Genomic DNA, 19002 nt, shown 5'->3' with positions numbered 1-19002 from the left:
AAGCCCTAAGCTAAGCCCTAAGCCCAAGCCTAAGCCCCCCTAAGCCCTAAGCCCTAAGCCCTAAGCCCTAAGCCCTAAGCCCTAAGCCCTAAGCCCTAAGCCCTAAGCCCTAAAGCCCTAAGCCCTAAGCCCTAAGCCCTCTGTAGCTTACGGAAGCTCTGGTACAGTACACTGTAATGGAAAGGTCATAATTATCTTATTGACAGTGCGAATGGGAAACCTCTGCCCTGTTCTAAAGTTGTGCTAAAATAGTTGTACTCTATTACCATCGCCCACAAGCCTGGCACCTAGTCATATTCTTCATTGCCTATGCATATCCTAGTTCATCAAACACGGCACTTGTCTTTCATAAACCGGAGAAGTCGATTCGTCCGTATGAGGCTTGCTGCCAGGTCAAGCTTGATATATGTTTTCACCCGATTCGTGAATAGGACGAGGGTATTGTGACTCCTGTACTCTTTGTTGGTCACTCGGTCATTGAAAAATGTAAAAAAAGTAGTATGTACCAAGTTTGAAAGGTCTTTGAGCCACTGGTTCCGCATCGAGGAGTCAAATATATATTTGCCCCTTCCCTCCCTTTGAATTCGCAGTAAGGTCGAATCCATATTGAGTATGAATGTATATGCCATTTACGCAATTACTGTAAGCGGCATATTTCTGGCACTCTTGTTGATTCAAACTCGTCACGTCCTAGTTCACTGGACAGAATCACTTTCTGTTTTACTCTCCAGATATCTGACCCTGCCTGTCCTCGTCCACAGGCACCGAATCCTTGGACCATGGTCCCGAACTGGTGTCCTCCTTCATGTCTCTTACATCGCTGTCAACATTGCTTTGGTATTTTTTCGCACCGACTCGCTCGTAAACTCGGGCCTCAGGGCAAGCGAGCTGGCCCTCATCAACATGGCCTTTCCTCTATCAGCCGCCCATCTTAGTTTTCTGGCTGGACTGCTTGGAATCTCCTGGCGTTCGTGCCGCAAGATTCATCGGGCAACGGGCTGGATGGCCGTTGTTCTGCTGTCATTTCACATCACCGCCGAGCTTCAAGGCCAAAAGTTTAGCTTTTCCCTCAGTGAGACACGAAACCTGCTCACTGTGATCGTATGAACCCTTCTCAATACAGTATACAGTATGAAACTAGCTCCGCTAACAGGCGTAGGGTGCTTCTGCACTCGGAATCCTAGCTCTGTTCTCTATTCCATACTTTCGACTTTGGTCCTACGAAATATTTCTTCGAAGCCACCGGATATTTGCCGGAGTTTTTGTTATGGTACCTTGCAGCATCTCCCGGGCCGCAACGGCTCGGCAAGGCTGTATGTCCATGTTACACTGAGCATCCTGGGGCTAACGACGTTTCTAGAATTGGCAATCATTTTATACAGCAACGGAATACTTTCTGGCCGGGGTGCTCCTCGAGCCCTTATATTCTTCTCAAGCAAAAAAATTGAAGAGAAAATCCTTCCCAACAGAACAGCTGCAAATGTCCAAATTATTTTACCACGACCAGTGCAGGTCGAACCTGGCCAATACATCAACCTCTGGATGCCATCGGTTAGTTTGTGGTCATGGACCCAGACACATCCTTTCACTGTCATATCTTGGTCCAGAGGGAGACAGGGCACTCTGAAATTACTCGTACAACCTCGAAAGGGCTTCTCTGCGGATCTCGTACGTCATGGTGCTCTGCCCACGGATAGCTTGATATCATTCTTGGCCTTATTCACTGGGCCACATGGAATCACCGAGGACGTGGATCCGTACGAAACCACTCTGATCATTGCGACCGGGTTCGGCATCGTGACATCGATTCCATATCTCAAGAAAATGATTCATGGCTACAATACATGTACGTCCCACACTCGTCGACTGCATCTAGTCTGGCAGGTAGATTCAATGGGTGTGTGCATTTACTATGGTTCCTTTTCAGATCCAAGCTAATAAGGAAGAAATTGTGACCGCGGCCGAAGAGCATCTTGATGATATTCTTCAAGACGATATCATAGATAAGGGTTATGTCAGTTGCATCTCACTGAAAGCTCATACTATTTACTGACACAAGACTTTACTAGATACCTATCATATCCATTTACATGGAGTACGGCCTTGCAAATAGCAAAACAGCGATTGGAAAACATGAAAGTGTATGTTATTACCAGGGTGTACCCGATTATCGGAAGATAATTTCAACCGAAGCCTCTGGGAGCCAGATAGAGAGACTGCCTAACATCCCTGATGAGCCGTGCAGAACTCTCATAATGGGTGAGCAGGTTTCCATCTAATATGACCGTTACTACTTCTAATATTATATATATAGTTTCTGCGGCTGATGGTCTTTGAGACCGCTTACGCGACCTTGCAAGAGGCTATCTTCATCAGGGAGTTGAGATTTCAGAACTGGAATATCAGCCTCAGTAGAGGAATGACGCGATTCAATAGCAGATACGTGGATGCTATTTGAGTGCTTTGTGGAGACCACCTTTGCTTGTAAATTCCGCAGTCTGTCATTCCTTTTCTTGATGCTAAAGAAGGGCATTGGCGAGCGGGACAGATACGCCGCGCTCCCATCAAGTCATCAGAAATCCTGTTCTCTTTATTCAAAAATCTTTCATCCATGTTCCCTTTTTGGTTTCTCATATCAAAACACAAGGCGTACGCATCATTAAATCTGGTCTAAATCATTATATAATGCCAATTCTTCCGCCCAATTAACAAACCGAACGCCAGCGCCGGTGTGGAACTCGTATCGCATCTTACAAAAAGTACTCGCTGCGCCCTGGCCGTGAAGTTGGGACATGCCGCTGGTCATCGCTGACTGCACTAAACAACTTGAAGGTAGGTTTGAGATCTTCTCCGATTTCACAGACCGAGGCCAGGTTTCCGCATCGGTAGCAATAATTTGGCGCACTCCACACGGTGACGACATTTTGGTTGTTAAAGTGGTATTTATAGCCTTCGTTGACCAGCTGATGAGCCCGTGCGATCAATGAAAGATCGTTGACATGGCAGAACTCATCCGCTACTCTGTCTCCAAATAACCATCCTGGCAAGATTGTCAGCTCTATGTCCCAAAAAAAGAGACCCGAATAATTCTCACCCGCTCCTCGGGGACTGACAGCCCACGTTTCCACATCATCGGGGTCAGACCATACTAGATCACAGAATGCACCCTCGTGGGGAATCTCCTGTGCGCGGGCTACCACCCGGACTTGGTCCAATGTGCGTATCTCAGGGCTGAGACCGCCATGAACACACAGCACCTTGCCGTCAATGATGGCACCCAATGTCATGAAATCAAAAACTTGGCAGCATGCCTTCCATACTGAAGCACTGCCGTATTTTTGGAAGCATTCTTCGTAGAAACCGTATACCTGAGTGATTTGGCGCGACTCGTGATTGCCACGAACCAATGTGACTCGATCAGGGTATCTAGCATATTGAAATCAACAGTGAACACTTGTCATCAATTCCACCAGGAGGTGTGTGGCACTTACTTTGCTTTGAGACAGAGTAAAAGCGTTAACGTCTCCAGACTAAAGTATCCACGGTCCACGTAGTCACCCAGAAATACAAACTTGCGGTTAAGCTGGAGCTCGGTAGATGTGTTGCTGGCCGATTGGCTTCGCGAGCTCGAGTCTTCCTGCTCGTCATTGGAGTTCACGTTGGGACCGCGAAGCTTCTTGCGAATTTTAGGGTCTGAGATGCTTGAGGGGGGTTCGATATCGGCGGAGGTAATTACAGAGGGGGAGGTCTTCGGGGGATCCAATTCTGTACCATCTGGCATGCCTCCAGAAACTCGAAACAGTTCCAAGAGATCGTAGAATTGGCCGTGGATGTCACCGCAGACTGTGACAGGCGTCGACACTGGTTGGATATTTGATTCTGCAAACAAAGTCAGAAGAAGCAAACAGAGATCAGACTATGCAAGACTTGCCCTCCATCATGTATTCCTTGACAATCTCACACAGCTGCTTCATGTGTGGCTCCGATAAATACTTGCAGTCTTTTGCTGCCTCCAGCCACTCGTCAGGGCCAGCATTGCGCTTGAGTTTGGCAGGACCGGGTTGAGGAATCTTGCTCTCAGGCATGATGAAAAGAAAAGGAACAATTTAGTAGAAAGAGAAATAGTAAATATTGAGTGGAAAACTAGAACTTGGAGAAAAATGCATGTCAAGGAGAAGTGCAGTTGACGTTTCCCCCGCAAGTTGAATTTCACCCTTGGTCGCCTTCGTCTACCGAACCGCTAAGCTTGCCTTTTCGTTTTTTGCGTCTCCTCTTCTCTTCTTCTTTGCGATTGTATTCATCAATGTTGTTTGAAACAGTCCATGCTAAGATCTTTATTTAAATTCCATCTCAGTCTGACTACTTAACATCCGGTTGTTTGAGTGCTTTGAAGCACACCTAATCAGCCTCCGGTCAACTCTCTATCCTACGTGAGACCCCTCGTCCTCTAAATAATACACTCGGACTTGGTAATACGATTTACCATACAATGGAAATGTCGAAAAGGAGTTATCTGACGTTTATGCCCATACATACACATTTCTAGACCCAAAGTCGCGAATGTCTCTCGTGGAATAATCGTGGAATAATCGTGGAATAATCGTGGAATAATTCTTCACACACTTCAAGGGAAGATATGGTCACGTCTCACTAGGGTGACTGTTCAATGAACAAATTCACCACCACTCTCCCTGCAAACGACGGGGAACAAAATCTGTCCACAGATGACCCATAGAAATGCAATCAACCATCGATTTTGCTGAAGAACTCAGTCACAACTTCTGCAAATGCCATAGGCTGCTCCACCATAGGCAGATGGCCTGCACGTTCGATGATCTTAAGATCAGCGCCACCGCGTAGATCTGCGGCCATTTTCTGCATTGTCTGGGGCAGGATTCCGTCATTGGCTCCGGCGACGAAGAGACCTGGTACAGTGGCAGCAGCCATGCGATCCCGGATATCGTAGGCACAAAGGGCCTGCACGCTATGGGCAAATCCCTTTAAGCTGTTGGTTCGAACGGCCTCTTTGACGGGCGCAAGGACCTCAGGCTTGGTCTGGTATGACTCCGGTATGAACCAGCGACGGGTGGTTAATTCGGCCAACTCTTCGCCGACAATGGGCTCCTTGGTCTCTGGATCGATAGAGCCTTCCTTCTCAGAGATGGCGATACGGTCACCCCATGCCTTGCGATTGGATTCGGGGGCGGAAGAGTTGGTGTCGCATGCGATGAAAGCTCCAATGCGTTCTGGGTGAAGGAGAGCCGCGTTCAAAACGGTCACACCACCTAGGCTAACACCGATCAAACGAGCGGCCTTGGGGGGCACACGCAATGCCTCCAGCAACGTAGCTAGATCAGAGGCAAGCAAATCAATATTGACAGCCTGCTCACCACTTTGCGGGCGTCGTCCTCTTGTCAAATACCGCACAACACGGTAGCGTTGGTTCTCTTGATGGGCAAAAAACGCGTTAATGAAACCATCCCAGATGTTCCAGTTGACCAGGATGGAGTTGCTCAAAATGACGACAGGCGCGTAGGGGTCGGTGCTACCCTCCAGACGGTAAGGGATCTCAACGCCGTCAGAAGTAGTAACAAATGACTCGACAGCCGGGCGGGCGGCCGAGGGAAATGTGCGAGTACGGCCATCATTAGAGTTCCAAGGTCCCACAACATCCGGGGCAGCCAGCGAAGTGAGCTCACGAGGAGCAGGGCCGAAGGTGTAGTACCACTCATATACACGACGCTTTTTGGAGATGACCACCTCGCTCATGAGACGCGTTCCCCATGGGGTATTCATGGCGGCTTTGTGGGCGTCACCTCCAAGACCATTGACCGGAGCATACTCATGAAGAGTTAGCGATTCGCGCCGGGCGGCGGAATCGATTGCCGCAGTGACGAAACGGCGACTCCGACGCCATCCAGGCACACGGGAGAGCATTTCAAAATGTTCCTCTCGGTACCATTTTTCCAGCTCAGCTTGTTTGGCGGGTTCGGGATGAGTGGCAACTCGGACGGCGATGAGGACGCTACCCCGCGTCTCGGCATCTGTATCGACTTGATATTCTAGCGGGCGAAAGGTGGGGTTGCTACGCTCATCCACTAGGTCGTACAGGAAACGGCCGACATCGATTTGGGCCATAGTCTTCTTCTCCCGTTCGGTTTTAATCAAGTCGGTTCTTAGATCCAAGTAGGTCTCGCGGGTTAACTCGTCCATATCGGTAATATCATATAAAGCCACATATTCAGGTTGCTCTCCATCGGTAGCACGGAAGCGAAATCCATTGGTGACAAAGGGCAATCGCAGACGCAGAGGTCCATGTTCAGTGTTATACCAGTCGTGGAACTGGGTGTCCGGCAACGAGCCCTGGGGCTGCATTGTCACGTAAAGAAGACCGGGGGTAGGCATAATGAAGACCTTGCAATAGAAAGGATTTCCAAAGTCAATCGACAACTCACAAGACTCTGAAGATGCAAAACATTCAAAAGGAGATCCCAAAGAAAGACATTCAACATGAGAATAAATCGGCTTTTGAGAATTGCCCCTCATTCGGGTGAGAGCATAACCCGACCTTGACTGCCGATGAGATTTAATCTCCGTTTCCTGCCATGATGAAACTAATCTTTTCAAATTCCCAAATACTTCATGTTCATTCTTGGATTTGGCATAAAAATTTGATTATCAAATTTTCTGAATTTATTTATTCAATCATACCAGATAGCATTCATTCCAAATCCTTGCTCGGGGATATCTACACGGGCAACGCGTGCCAGCTTCTCGTCACGCCAGCGGTACATCTCAACGAATCCGAGTTGGTCATCGCATAGTGCGAGCCACTCATCACTGAAGTCGCAGGGGCTGACGGCGTTGGAATGGCCACCACTGGTCGAGGTGGGGCTGATGAAGAGCTGGCGCTCGATCTCGCCATGCGAGCCGAGCTTGAACGCAGTGATGTAGCCGGTCACGTCGAAATGATTTGACCGAGTAGTGGCAAAAAGGTATTCCCCACCTTTGGTGCAAAATGTGACATCTCCACGATACTTGTTGCGGGGGGGGAGACCTAGCGAGGAGATTACTTGTTAGTTGCCAATGTCATAGGTCGCACATGTCCAGAAGGCCTGAGACTTACCCGAAGGCAGTAATGGATACGTGATGTGAGTGAAAACCGGCTTGTGGGTGCGCTCATCGATCACGTAGACTGCCAGTCGATTGCCCGCCTCCATCAGCGCGTACAGGTACTTGCCGCTCGGGTGCATCTCAACCCAGCGGGGGTGGTCACCAGCATCAGGAGCCTCGAGACAATCCACCAGTTCCAGTGCGCCTGTCTTGGGATCCTTGATATGCGTCCAAATCTTGTTGGCCGTGAGATCGGCGGAGTACAAGTAAGTCTCCGTGGGATCGAAAACCATTCCATGGATACCAGTGTTGGGGACATATTCGTAGTTCTGGATGTTTCTATCTAGACATCCGTCGGGCTTCACGGAAAACACGTTGCCATAACCAGCGTGATTGTAGAAAGGGTTGCCGTAAACATTGTATGGAGGCTTGTGAGCAGCAAGCACGAAGATAGCACGAGTGTTTGTCTCGCTGCTGGGAGCCAGCGCTAGCAAAAAAAAACAAAAGAAGAGAGCGTTAGTGAGGGGATTTGGATTTGCATTTCATTGACTTCTTGGACATACGGTGGCCAGCAACCGGGTGCGACACTTGGTGAATGATCTCTGTCGGGCTGTTGACGGCAAAACTGTTCCACTTCTTCATAGCTGCGCCATATATCGCCTTCTTGTCGTGAGAGAAGGTCATCCATGAGATGGGCTCCGCTTCTGGGATTTCGGTCTTTTTCACCAACTTGAGCGTGAGAGCATCATCATCAAATTGCACGGTATAGATGCGCCCGGGGGCGGTCCAGGTACCAACCATCAAGTGATGCTTCATATTCACGATTGAGGAGCTGGAAAATGACCGATGGATCAAAACAGCCGCCCGTGAGAAAACAGAGCGAATCATCCATAGTCGAAACTTGAAGACAGCGAAAGCCCAACGATATCCGCATGCGGGGGAGCTCATCGGCATCCAGGGGCGGCACCCCGCGGGAGTGTGTTTTGACTCCAATGCCGTGGTTGGGAGACAATCGGAATTTGTTATTTTGTCTTCTAATTAGATCTCCGTGGTATGAGTGCAATGCGAAATAGTTACCTATTCCACTACATTTTTAAAACTTCGAGTGCCTTCTACAATAATCCGGGGAAGCATCCATGCAAGGTAGTACGTGGACATTTCTACCCACACAGCTGAGGAAGATGCCGGAGAAACACTCCCCCACAAGGGCGGGTAAGACATTTCCCACCGCCCCTCGGCATCAAGGATTCCCCACCCCGTGTTGCGACTATTGAGGTGCCGCTGAAGAGATCATAATGCTTTGAAACCGGAATCTGATGTGCGTGTATTATCTTCAATAACACACTCAAATCAATCGCGATCAATCATACACGCACCATGCGTCTGCCCTACGCCCCTTCCACCCCGCCTGCCGACGCAGCCCCGGACACCGCCGACATTTATGCCCGCATCGCGGAACGCAGAAACCCCCGTCCTTTGATTCCTCTTGACCTATCCCTTCTTCACAGTCCACCTGTGGCCGATGGTTGGAACAGCTTCATCGGAGCTATTAGGTCGCGCACTTTAATCGACTCTGGTATCATGGAATTGGCAGTCTGCCGTGTCGCTGTACTTAATAACGCTATTTACGAATGGAATGCTCACGCTCCGCTGGCTCTGAAAGGCGGCATTAAGCCGGATCAATTGCAGGCTGTTCTTACACTTCCCTGCACCGCCGAGGGAGACATTGTTGAGCTTGAGAATAGCGTACTCACCGCGCAGCAGCGCGCTGTTCTACGCTATACCGATCAGATGACTCGCACCATCAGGGTTCAAGATGCTGTTTTTGCTGAATTGAAGACGGTCGGGTACGGTGACCGCGAAATCGTGGAGCTGACCACCGGAATTGCCGGTTATAACTGTGTGAGTCGGTTCTTGGTTGCGTTGGACGTCGGCGAGAATAATGCTGGCGAGATGAAGAGTGCGGATGAGTTGGTCGCTACTCTTCAATAGCAAAAAAAAAAATTTCATACAGGAGATAAAATCTGAGTGAAATCTTGCTGTGGGGAAAGAAAACACCAGGGGACTCTCGGTGAACGTTTACAAAACCGGAATTTTGATTCATTCAAGTCAACCTAAACCGTCTGAGCTCTTGAATAATGAATAAACGATGAAACGAAACCTTGATTCGGTAAGAAATATACGACTCTCATCCTACTGTAACCGATGCCTATGTGTTCTAAGGCCCTAGTGCTTTGTCCATAGGCACTGTAAGTAGTAGCCGCTCTGCAGTTGGAAAGGGTTAGAGTTAGCACAAGTGGTTGCACCAGTCCAGTCATTTCCACCACATTATGCATTATGAGCTGCGCCAGTGGTGCCTGATCCAATTGTGGGGGTCTTGGTTGCAGCAGCGACAGTTGTTGTGGAGGTAGTGGTGGTGACTGCAGTGTTTGTCCCACCTGAGCCACCTGAGCCAGGGAAATACCTCTCTAGAAGACCCATGTAGGAAGTATAGCCTATGCCAGAAGGAGGCTCTAAGCTGTACATGTAGTCTCCCCACCATGGTCCAGCAGACCACCAGGACGCGCCAAGCCAAACATCGCTATTCGCTTGCAAGTAATCGAGCATACCTATCACTGCACTTTGACAGACAGAATTGGCACCCCCAGCAAATTCGCCTAGGAAGGCCTTCTTGTCATTGTCCTTGAGCCATTGTGTGGCAGCCACAACTCGTTCTTGGCCGATAGTTGAGCTAACACAAGTCTCTGATGTCCCGGAACCGTCAGAGTCAAGGTACTGGTGCATCTCGTAAATGATCAAGTCCTGTGGATCTGTCAAAGCTTTCATGTTGTCATTAACAGTTGTCCATGTCCATGCACCAGTCCACGAGTTGCCCTCCACGAAAATGTACTGCGATTTGGCTCCTGCAGCTCGAATGGCGTTGATAGCAGCTTGGTTGAGGTTCAGAACCAAGGTTTGGTCCTCCGAATTGAATTCGTTATCTTCAAAGTTAGTACGGCTTAAATTGAGGAATGGGGGTTCTCACTCGTGTCGAAGATGACATTTTTATTCGATGCGAATTCCGATGCGAGAGTCGTCCAAAAGGCTGCAAAGTCGCTAGTAGATGTGATTATGTTGCCATAACTATGCAAATATGGTCAGATGAATCCCCTCACTGCGCAATGCAAGCTGAGAACTTACTATCGTCCAAAATTGTGAGGATCAACAACAGCAAATCCACCGTTTGACGTGATATAGTTGACAGTCTTTTTCAAGATTTGCGTCAGTGTTTTCTCATCGATGGATAGTCACGATTATAAATACATACACTTTTCAATGAAGCCAGGTAGGTGGCATCCGCACTCGATGTCAGAGTTCCGGGAACCAACCGCTCCATTGCAAAGGGAATGCGGAATATGTTCATTCCTGCACTCCGCAGGGTTTGAATACTTGAGTTCGATGGCCAGATATAATCGGTGTTTAATTTTCCTGGAATTTTCCCGCTCCCAAACTCTGCGCCAGCCTCGTTTGCGCCGAACCCTATCAACGAATCAGTCAGATGTTTAGTTAAATCACGACTATGACACTTCATACAAACAAAGGAAGATGCCCTTTTTGATATTGACGGGCCTGGTGCTGCCAGCACAAGGCCTGTGGCACCAGCTAAGATAAGCAAAGAGGTAAACCGCATTCTGAGCAAGTGATCGGACGTCCAGAAGGGTGTTGCAAATTTTGTAAATGTATCGGGGGTTACAATGGAATTTGTATCAAGTTAAAATGGACAAGAACGACAAGGAGCAAATTCCTTGATGAGAAATTGCTCCTTAGCTAGAACTGAAACTCCGAAGCTTTGTTCTCACGTGCACGCAAACACTTCAGCCCAGCTGAGAGGTCTACGGGAATCATCTTCATGTCCTCAATTTGGTTTCTTTCCACGGACCGCCACCCGAACTAAAATTATTGAAAAGAGAACGGCCAATATGCGAAGAAAAACAGTCCAGATTCGACACGGCATCACAATCCCTAGCTGTAATCTCGGCGATGAGGTTTGGGGGAAAGGAGGGCGCCACTGGTGGCACCCTAAACCCCGAAGAATGAAGCGCAATCAATCCACATGAAAACGAAGTGGGATAATGTTACCGACACGAAGTACCTATTACCAAGAGCCTAACGCTTCTCAGAATGCCATGCTTATTTGTGGTGATTTATCCGACAAATCCTACGGGCATGGAGTTTGAACAAGGAATAAGGAAAATTTTGAATGGGGTGGACTTTGATTTTAATCCGACGAACAGAATCCATCACCCAGCCGCTCGTCTGGCCTTTCAGCTGAATTTGCATACCATTTCATGGAAGCATTTTTATTTAATGTAAACGAGATAGATATCAAACAGGAGATGATCAACGACAAGAATAGTTCACATAGAACCCACGATTAAAAGGCTAGGTCAGTGTCCAACTGCTACTGGCGATTGGCATAAATACATCTTGTCAGTCGCCTGCAGTTTCCGCAATTACAAGTTCCCCACGAAATCATTCGACTTCCAATGACTATTTAATTAACTCGCAAGTGTATATCATTTGGCAATCCCTAATGGCACAGAAAAATCCCTACTAGCACAGATGACTAAACCTAAATAGGATAGTCATCCTTGGCGCTCCATTTTCAATACTTGTGCAATTTTCTATAGTATCGCCATAGTTTTAAAACACTGCCCCCTAAAAATATTGGCCATATTGACTCACTTATACCGGGATCTACCTAGCCCTATGTTAATTAACGCCTTTATAATTATGCTTTAATTTTATACCTATACTAAAGTCAAAAAATCTATATAGGACTAATTTACTAGGGCTAGCCGAGTATCCTATATAGTGAAATCTCTATAAACCAATTATCTGTCACGGTGCGAACCGTGATGCTTAGTTAGAGGAAGATCACGGCACGTGATCTCCGACCTGTTTATCTGAACTTCAGTTCTAGATCCTGTTGTAGCTCTTCGAGCTACGTCTTGTATAATAGCCTGCCCCTGCCTGTACCTGTCAAGTGGAATCTGATCTGTTATGACCTGTTCCTACCAGTCATCTCCTATCATACCGTACTGCCAGCCCGCACCCTGACATATTGTATATAATAAACAGAGTGTAAAAAGAAAGCTTTTACTATGGGAGATTAAAATTTATAGACGGTGATTGGTATGTAGAGATTTTTCTGTGCGGGATACTCGGCTAGCCCTAGTAAATTAGCCCTATATAGATCGTATGACTCAATGGAGGCATGAAATTGAAGTATAATTATGAAGGCATTAATTAAAATGGGGCTGGGTAGATCCCGGTATAAGTAAGTCAATGTAGCTAATGTGTTTAGGGGGCAGTGTTTTTAAACTGTGGCGATACCATAGAAAATTGCACAAGTATTGAAAATGGAGCGCCAAGGATGACTATCCTATTTAGGTTTAGGCATCTGTGCCGGTAGGGATTTTTCTGTGCCATTAGGGATTGCCAACTTATATACACTTGCGAGTTAATTAAATAGTCATTGGAAGTCGAATTTCTTGACGGAAGTAATTTTAAAGCCAATGCTGCGTGTTGGAATACAAGTACGTACTCTGTAGAATAGCAGGTAATGGGGTTAACAAAGTTGTTTTCAAGAGGATCCATGAACTAACCAAAGAGAGAATGTGGTTTAAGGGCTTAGAATAAAATTGGAGAATAGAAATTTTAAAGAACAGATGCGGGTTTTGAGTGGAAATGTAACAAATATCCAAACTCTTAACTAAAATTCAAAACACATCAAAAATAACACATAATAGAGAGCGTGATTTATTGATCCAGTAGTCTCGTATTCTTCACCATTCTCCAAATTTCTGCCACTCGACTCCCAGGGCTGCCTATTGCCTAAAGACACTGCGAGTAGTACTCAGTCTTCTTCTGACAGGTGTATGGGCTAGCACAGGTGGTTGCACCGGTCCAGTTATTTCCACCACACTGAGCGTAGTGAGCAGCGCTGGCTGTGTTTGACCCAGCGGTGGTAGTTGTGGTAGTTGTGGTGGTTGTAGGGGTGGAGGTGGCGATGGCGGTAGTGCCGGACCCTGGGCCAGTCGAGCTGAAAGTCGAACCGAGAGGACCAACCTTGATGTTTGAATATATAACATAGGCGTTCGCATGGTTAGCTTCAACATCGGTAGGCTCGCCAGAGGAAATGTCGCAGCTACCACGAACACCACCAGGAGTCGTCGAAGAGGCGGTGGCTGGGTAAGTGCTATCAAGCCATAGCATATTGGCTGCGTGGTCGTCCCAGAGACTCATCACCAAAACCATGCCATCAGCAAGACCAGCCCCCATGCCCGCCATGCCTCCATGTTGAGTGAATACATCCATATCCCCGAATGCGGTCTTCTGAGCAGAGCAGAAAGAGTCGGTGATAGAGTTTCCAGTAACAGTGCTGATGGTAGATACAGACTGGGGGATAACCTTGCCATTTTGCACATAGAAGCGCTTGATTTCCGAGAGGGTGCCAGTAGATGTACCGTCATTGGTGATAAACTGAGTCACGACAGTGAAAGGGGAATTTGTATCGACGGTCTTGCTCGGGCCATAAAAAGACTGGTTTCCCATGCGATACGGGTTGAAATCACATCCATCAGGGTCACAAGTACCACTATAGCGGTCACTGCTGTATGTACCGCCACAGGCATCTCCAGTGCACCTAGTCTGAGATGGGTCATCGCAGGGATGGGGTGTGACTGCAGTGGAGATTGAGTTGGCCTCCCAAATATCCATCTCAGCACAGCAAGAGCCATAATTGCCAGTACCAGCATTGACATCGTTGGAAGACGGCTTCCACCCTTCAACGTTGGCCTGGCCGTTGATGAATTTGAGATCTCGCGGGCATTGAGAATCACAGTAGCCAGTACCATACTTAGCACCGGCTTTGTTGGCCGGATATCGTGCCATGCCACCATCTTCATCCATGGACACGAAGTACAGCGCACCGTTCAAGCCGCAGGGAAGGTTTGAGACGTCGACATCAAAAGTGAACTCCTGATTGAGCAGTTGGAACATTTCGTACTTGCTATCATCTGCCATCAGGTAGAGACGTGAGCCAATGTTCTTCTGATATGCCTGGGTGACAAAGTTCAGCCGCAAAGAGCTGCCGCTGGCAGTAACACCATAAGTGCCCGAGTAGTCGGCACCTTCTAGGGCGCAGTTGGTGGCACAAGTAACATCGTCCGGGCAGATGGTTGTATCCCATCGATTACCAGTATAGCAGTTGGTGGAGCCGGCGGTTTTGTGAACCCAGCGCCAGTTGGCGTCGACGACAACCTTGCCGTTTTGGGAAGTGCAGCTGCCTCCAGTGGTGCACTTTTGCCAAGACAAGGACGGATGGACTTCAGCAGTGTTTGTGCCCACTTGCTGTGCCTGTGCAGCCCCGAGAAAGGCTGTCAACAGCAGGGCATTTCTGTAGATGTTGAAGGAGGGTGTGGAGGTCATGATGTCCATTGTCATGTGCACCGAGTCAAGAACTTGATTGTTGGGTGAATTGATGAGGTATTCGAGACTAATGTGGATAGAGAAGCCCTTTTATATTCCAATAGGAACCGGGGGGAGAGATACCAGCGGATTCACATGAAGCTTCATGCCACGGGTTTCCGGTCCGTATGACCGGATGACAATTAACTGGCATGTTTCCCAATGGAGAGAAGCACGACAAATGCTCCGGGGACACGGAGGGAGCTCCCTAGATCCGCGACGGGCCTCAGATGCAGTTGATATTTTTTTGTGGAGGTTCCTAGGGGTTTAGTACTTCCGAGATGCGCCCTGAACACCCCATCTCTTAGGTGGAAATTGTGTTCAGCCTGCTAAAATAGGCTACGGCAATATAACTAGAATCGGGTTGAACCACATTAGCGGCTAAGTGGCCAGCCTCCAAATTAGGCAGGGACAACGCCATGTTGTTTACAGTTGTTTACAATGCCTGACTGGGAGAAAATGAAAAAAGTTGGCATAATCGGATTAGGCAAATACCTCGGATCCGTGACTAGGTAGTAACTTCCCGGATTCTGCGAGATCTAGACAAGGCATTATCGGTAGTCTGCGTTGGCTGCGCGCTCTGGCTCGTGGGAGTGCAGCAAGGCGCACTAGCGTAGTGAAGGTAATTTAGTTTCACGGGGTTTAAGGAATCAATACCGAGCATCGCCCTGTTACCAATGCAGTTGTAGTCTCATGACACCGACGAAATAGGGAGGTAAGACCAATGCATAATTTTGGTACCGGGTGGCTTTGGGGCGCTAGGGAAACAGTGACTAAGGAGATAGAATCCGGTGCTTCAAGAGGAACGTGGGACTAGCGAGATGATGATTTTGGATTATCAATCCCAAGTCACAATGATCTGGATAGATCTTTGGGAGTATTTGAAAAGATCAAAATGATGAAGATTGAAAAGAAAGGCCAAGGGCGTTCGGGCTGATCCACCTGACTTGGAGCCTTAAAACTGGCCGATGAGATGAGTCATCGCCGAAACCGGAAAGTGGGATTAAAAAAAAAAAAAGAAAGAAAGAAACAGGGCTACTCACTTCCATCATCTTAGCCATTTGAAGAAATAACAGCGGATTCAACACCGTTCTCTCATTTACCATGCCTTCTAGCTTCATTTTGACTCTTTCCGGTCCTGATCGCCCGGGTATTGTCCACGCGGTCACTGCATTCCTCGTGCAGAACAACCTCAACATTATCGATTCGTCGCAATTTGGTGATCCTGCCTCTGAGCGTTTCTTTATGCGGACCCAATTTGCGATTGCAAGTGGAGGAGATGAAACTCCTGCACTTGAGAAATTGCGCACTGCCTTCGAGCCCACTGCCGAGTCATTCTCCCTCGACTTCGAGATCAACCCCACTGTGAAAAAGCCCCGCGTGCTGATCATGGTCTCCAAGATTGGCCACTGCCTCAACGACCTCCTATTTCGCCATTCCACCGGCCAGCTGAGTATTGAGGTGCCTCTAATCGTTTCCAACCACCCAGATTTCGCTACCCTCGCTGCAACCTATAATATCCCATTCCACCACCTCCCCGTCACCGCAGATACCAAGGCGCAGCAGGAGGCCCAGATTTTGGAATTGGTGAACCAACACAATGTTGATTTGATTGTGCTGGCTCGGTATATGCAGGTGCTGTCCCCGACTCTGTGTACCGCCATGTCCGGTCGCATTATCAACATCCACCACAGCTTCCTGCCCTCTTTCAAGGGTGCTAAGCCCTATCACCAGGCCTACGACCGTGGTGTGAAAATCATCGGTGCCACTGCCCATTTCGTCACCAGTGACCTGGATGAAGGCCCGATCATCGAACAGAATGTTGTTCGGGTCAACCATGGTATGAGCCCCCGGGAGCTGACACATGCCGGCAGCAACGTGGAGAGCAACGTACTCGCCACTGCTGTCAAGTACGTGACAGAGCGCCGTGTAATCTTGAACGGCCACAAGACTGTTGTCTTCAACTAAGACACTTGAATCCCACTCTCTTCCCAATTCTGCGATCTATGCTACAATTTTGCACATCTGGCTATCATTAAAACAATCCCTTTCAGCGGCTTTTTTGCGACACCTCTATGGGCAACGTTATAGACCATAGAACCACCGAGAAAAGAGAATCAAAACCAGAAAAAGTTCAGATCTTAAATATGTATAATTTGAATCCATGAACATGTACAACTGCCTTTACAAATGACGTTCAACTTTTCGACGGTTACAATTAGACTGCGACATCGCCCATGGACGGGCGGGTGGGCTTTGCCCACGGGCCTTATGTAAGCGGAAAATTGTCCCTAACGTATTCGGTAAGCGAGCTGGCCATGTAAGCGAGCTACCCACCCCAACCAACTTCTTAATTTAAAATACATTTATATCAACCAAAACGCCATTAAATTTAATATACTAAAATCATCTATCTAGCTAGGCATCTATTAATCTTATGTCCTATTTCTCCACAACCACTACACTTTGGGGGGGGGCCCGTATACGTGGTTGTAAAGTAAAGCTGGCGAAGGGCTTCTTCGTGGAGGGAGAGGAGGTACTTCAATTGCTTCCACCGGCTCAGTAATTAATTGAGAAGCTTCTTGAACTGAGAGGCCTTCTTCAGCAAGTATCTGCCTCCGGGATCTGGTACGCTTTTGCTTCTGCTTCTCGTTGGCGGCGCGTAAATTGTCACGGTGCGAACCGTGATGCTTAGTTAGAGGAAGATCACGGCACGTGATCTCCGACCTGTTTATCTTGAACTTCAGTTCTAGATCCTGTTGTAGCTCTTCGAGCTACGTCTTGTATATTAGCCTGCCCCTGCCTGTGCCTGTACCTGTCAATGAGAATCTGATCTGTTACGACCTGTCCCTGCCAGTCATCTCCCATCATACCGTCCTGCCAGCCCGCACCCTGACACTACGTAGCTCCTACCCCTAGGAGTTGACTGTCTGAAGATGTCTGAACCAGCCCCGCAACCTCCGTTCCTGCCCAGCGACCTAGAACAATTCGCCGAACACGCGAGAGACTAGACTTCCGCACGACCCAGTTTGGGTCGAAGGTCTCGACCCAGAACCCAACCCAGTCTGGGTCTGGGTCGAAACCTCATAACCCAGACCCAACCCAGACCCAGTGACTGGGGCCCCAGAAAACCCAGTATAGCCCCAGTTCGACCCAGTTTCTGCATAAAGTATGGCATAAATATTTAAATAACATACTGTCATTTTCCCCTGTTATGGTTTCTACATCGAAATGCTACACTCTCTACCAACAAGGCAAAGGAAATTTTAAGAAATAACCTCGTTCTCCAAAGTAATATATCTGGTTCAAGATTAATTACTTCTTCAAATGCTTTATTTCATAAGGAAAGGTGGTATGTGTTGGCTGCTGGTTTTCTCAGGCGTAGGATTGCATTCCATTTAAAATACAAAGTATACCCCAAGTTGCAGATATATATATCAACACACATCAACATAATATATATTTTCATCTACAGAGTAAAATAATTTTTGAATTCATTTATTTCTCTTCTTCTGTTTAATTCTAGAGCTTATATAACTATGGATAGATATCTAGTAAACTTTTATATTCAAAACTACTTACTACCTCTTAATCTACTTGGTATATGCGACTTGAAGGGAGGGTAGGAAGAAATATTTTGAGAAGGATTAATGGAACTGGGGTGGGAATTGGGGTTTGACTGGGGTTTTACTGGGTTTACTGGGTTCTTACTGGGTTAAATGGGTTATGACTGGGTCTTGACTGGGTCTTGACTGGGTTATCTCAGGGGTATTTCTTTAGACCCATATAATTTTAGTATAATAGACCAATCAACAAGAGTAGGATGATTTACTATATTTGATATATCAATATTCCTAGACACTTCTACAACTTTAGTGCATTTCTACCTTTGTACGTTAAAGAATTTCTCCCCTTACATCCATTTGTATATATTATATGTCATTCTCATGTTATGTCTCAAAGCCAACTTTCCGACTTTGCATCGTCGCTCTATGGTGGTGATCTTGACGATCTCTCATATATTTCAACTGGACAAGTCACACCATCCGCAAGTCAACACACAATCGACTCAAACTTCCGAAGACCAGATGATCCCTCCCAATCCCCCCTTTATTGAAACGCGTTGGACCCGACCGTAGGAAAGGGTTTATTCTATACGATACAATGTCACATAACGATTTTGTGGACTGGTGGTTAGAGACTGACTACGGGAGGAAAAGCAAGCTTAAATGGGATTCGAACCGCCATACAGAGATCTGGAATAGCTACCATCAGGTAGCTCAGGGTATTGATGGCGCACCAAAGGTTATGTGCAAGCGCTGTGGGAAGATCCTAGAGCATCCTTATACACTAAGCCCGAACAGCACAGGCAAAGCG

General features: G+C 47.6%; 8 protein-coding genes across 8 annotated transcripts; 3 read left to right on the top strand and 5 right to left on the bottom strand.

Annotated features, from left to right (window-relative positions):
• Positions 1 to 903: 903 nt before the first annotated feature.
• On the top strand, positions 904 to 2279 carry Pdw03_5056 (Ferric reductase transmembrane component; the record flags this gene model as incomplete). Its single annotated transcript, XM_014683188.2, has 6 exons — positions 904 to 1101; positions 1160 to 1313; positions 1508 to 1897; positions 1947 to 2014; positions 2070 to 2141; positions 2208 to 2279. The coding sequence occupies 6 exons, from the start codon at positions 904 to 906 to the stop codon at positions 2277 to 2279; spliced, it is 954 nt and encodes a 317-aa protein (XP_014538674.2).
• A 471-nt stretch (positions 2280 to 2750) lies between these two features.
• On the bottom strand, positions 2751 to 4085 carry Pdw03_5055 (Serine/threonine-protein phosphatase; the record flags this gene model as incomplete). The annotated part of the gene is made up of 5 exons (XM_066100932.1): positions 2751 to 3040; positions 3095 to 3426; positions 3492 to 3676; positions 3737 to 3879; positions 3932 to 4085. The coding sequence occupies 5 exons, from the start codon at positions 4083 to 4085 to the stop codon at positions 2751 to 2753; spliced, it is 1104 nt and encodes a 367-aa protein (XP_065956332.1).
• A 658-nt stretch (positions 4086 to 4743) lies between these two features.
• Pdw03_5054 (Alpha/beta hydrolase, putative) lies at positions 4744 to 6405 on the bottom strand (the record flags this gene model as incomplete). The annotated part of the gene is made up of 1 exon (XM_014683191.1): positions 4744 to 6405. One exon carries the CDS (start codon positions 6403 to 6405, stop codon positions 4744 to 4746), a length of 1662 nt encoding a protein of 553 aa, XP_014538677.1.
• Positions 6406 to 6701: 296 nt separating this feature from the next.
• On the bottom strand, positions 6702 to 7929 carry Pdw03_5053 (Carboxy-cis,cis-muconate cyclase; the record flags this gene model as incomplete). The annotated part of the gene is made up of 3 exons (XM_014683192.1): positions 6702 to 7057; positions 7127 to 7600; positions 7677 to 7929. 3 exons carry the CDS (start codon positions 7927 to 7929, stop codon positions 6702 to 6704), a joined length of 1083 nt encoding a protein of 360 aa, XP_014538678.1.
• Positions 7930 to 8490: 561 nt separating this feature from the next.
• On the top strand, positions 8491 to 9105 carry Pdw03_5052 (4-carboxymuconolactone decarboxylase family protein; the record flags this gene model as incomplete). The annotated part of the gene is made up of 1 exon (XM_014683193.1): positions 8491 to 9105. One exon carries the CDS (start codon positions 8491 to 8493, stop codon positions 9103 to 9105), a length of 615 nt encoding a protein of 204 aa, XP_014538679.1.
• A 336-nt stretch (positions 9106 to 9441) lies between these two features.
• On the bottom strand, positions 9442 to 10783 carry Pdw03_5051 (Glycoside hydrolase, superfamily; the record flags this gene model as incomplete). Its single annotated transcript, XM_066100931.1, has 5 exons — positions 9442 to 10094; positions 10139 to 10236; positions 10294 to 10358; positions 10421 to 10632; positions 10687 to 10783. 5 exons carry the CDS (start codon positions 10781 to 10783, stop codon positions 9442 to 9444), a joined length of 1125 nt encoding a protein of 374 aa, XP_065956331.1.
• A 2207-nt stretch (positions 10784 to 12990) lies between these two features.
• On the bottom strand, positions 12991 to 14586 carry Pdw03_5050 (1,4-beta-D-glucan-cellobiohydrolyase, putative; the record flags this gene model as incomplete). The annotated part of the gene is made up of 1 exon (XM_014683195.2): positions 12991 to 14586. The coding sequence occupies one exon, from the start codon at positions 14584 to 14586 to the stop codon at positions 12991 to 12993; it is 1596 nt and encodes a 531-aa protein (XP_014538681.2).
• A 1143-nt stretch (positions 14587 to 15729) lies between these two features.
• Pdw03_5049 (Formyltetrahydrofolate deformylase, putative) lies at positions 15730 to 16593 on the top strand (the record flags this gene model as incomplete). The annotated part of the gene is made up of 1 exon (XM_014683196.1): positions 15730 to 16593. One exon carries the CDS (start codon positions 15730 to 15732, stop codon positions 16591 to 16593), a length of 864 nt encoding a protein of 287 aa, XP_014538682.1.
• Positions 16594 to 19002: the final 2409 nt, after the last annotated feature.

Source organism: Penicillium digitatum, chromosome 1 (assembly GCF_016767815.1).
Source record: "Penicillium digitatum chromosome 1, complete sequence".
NCBI classification, from domain to species: Eukaryota; Fungi; Ascomycota; class Eurotiomycetes; order Eurotiales; family Aspergillaceae; genus Penicillium; species Penicillium digitatum.
This window is presented reverse-complemented; position numbering and strand designations above follow the sequence as displayed.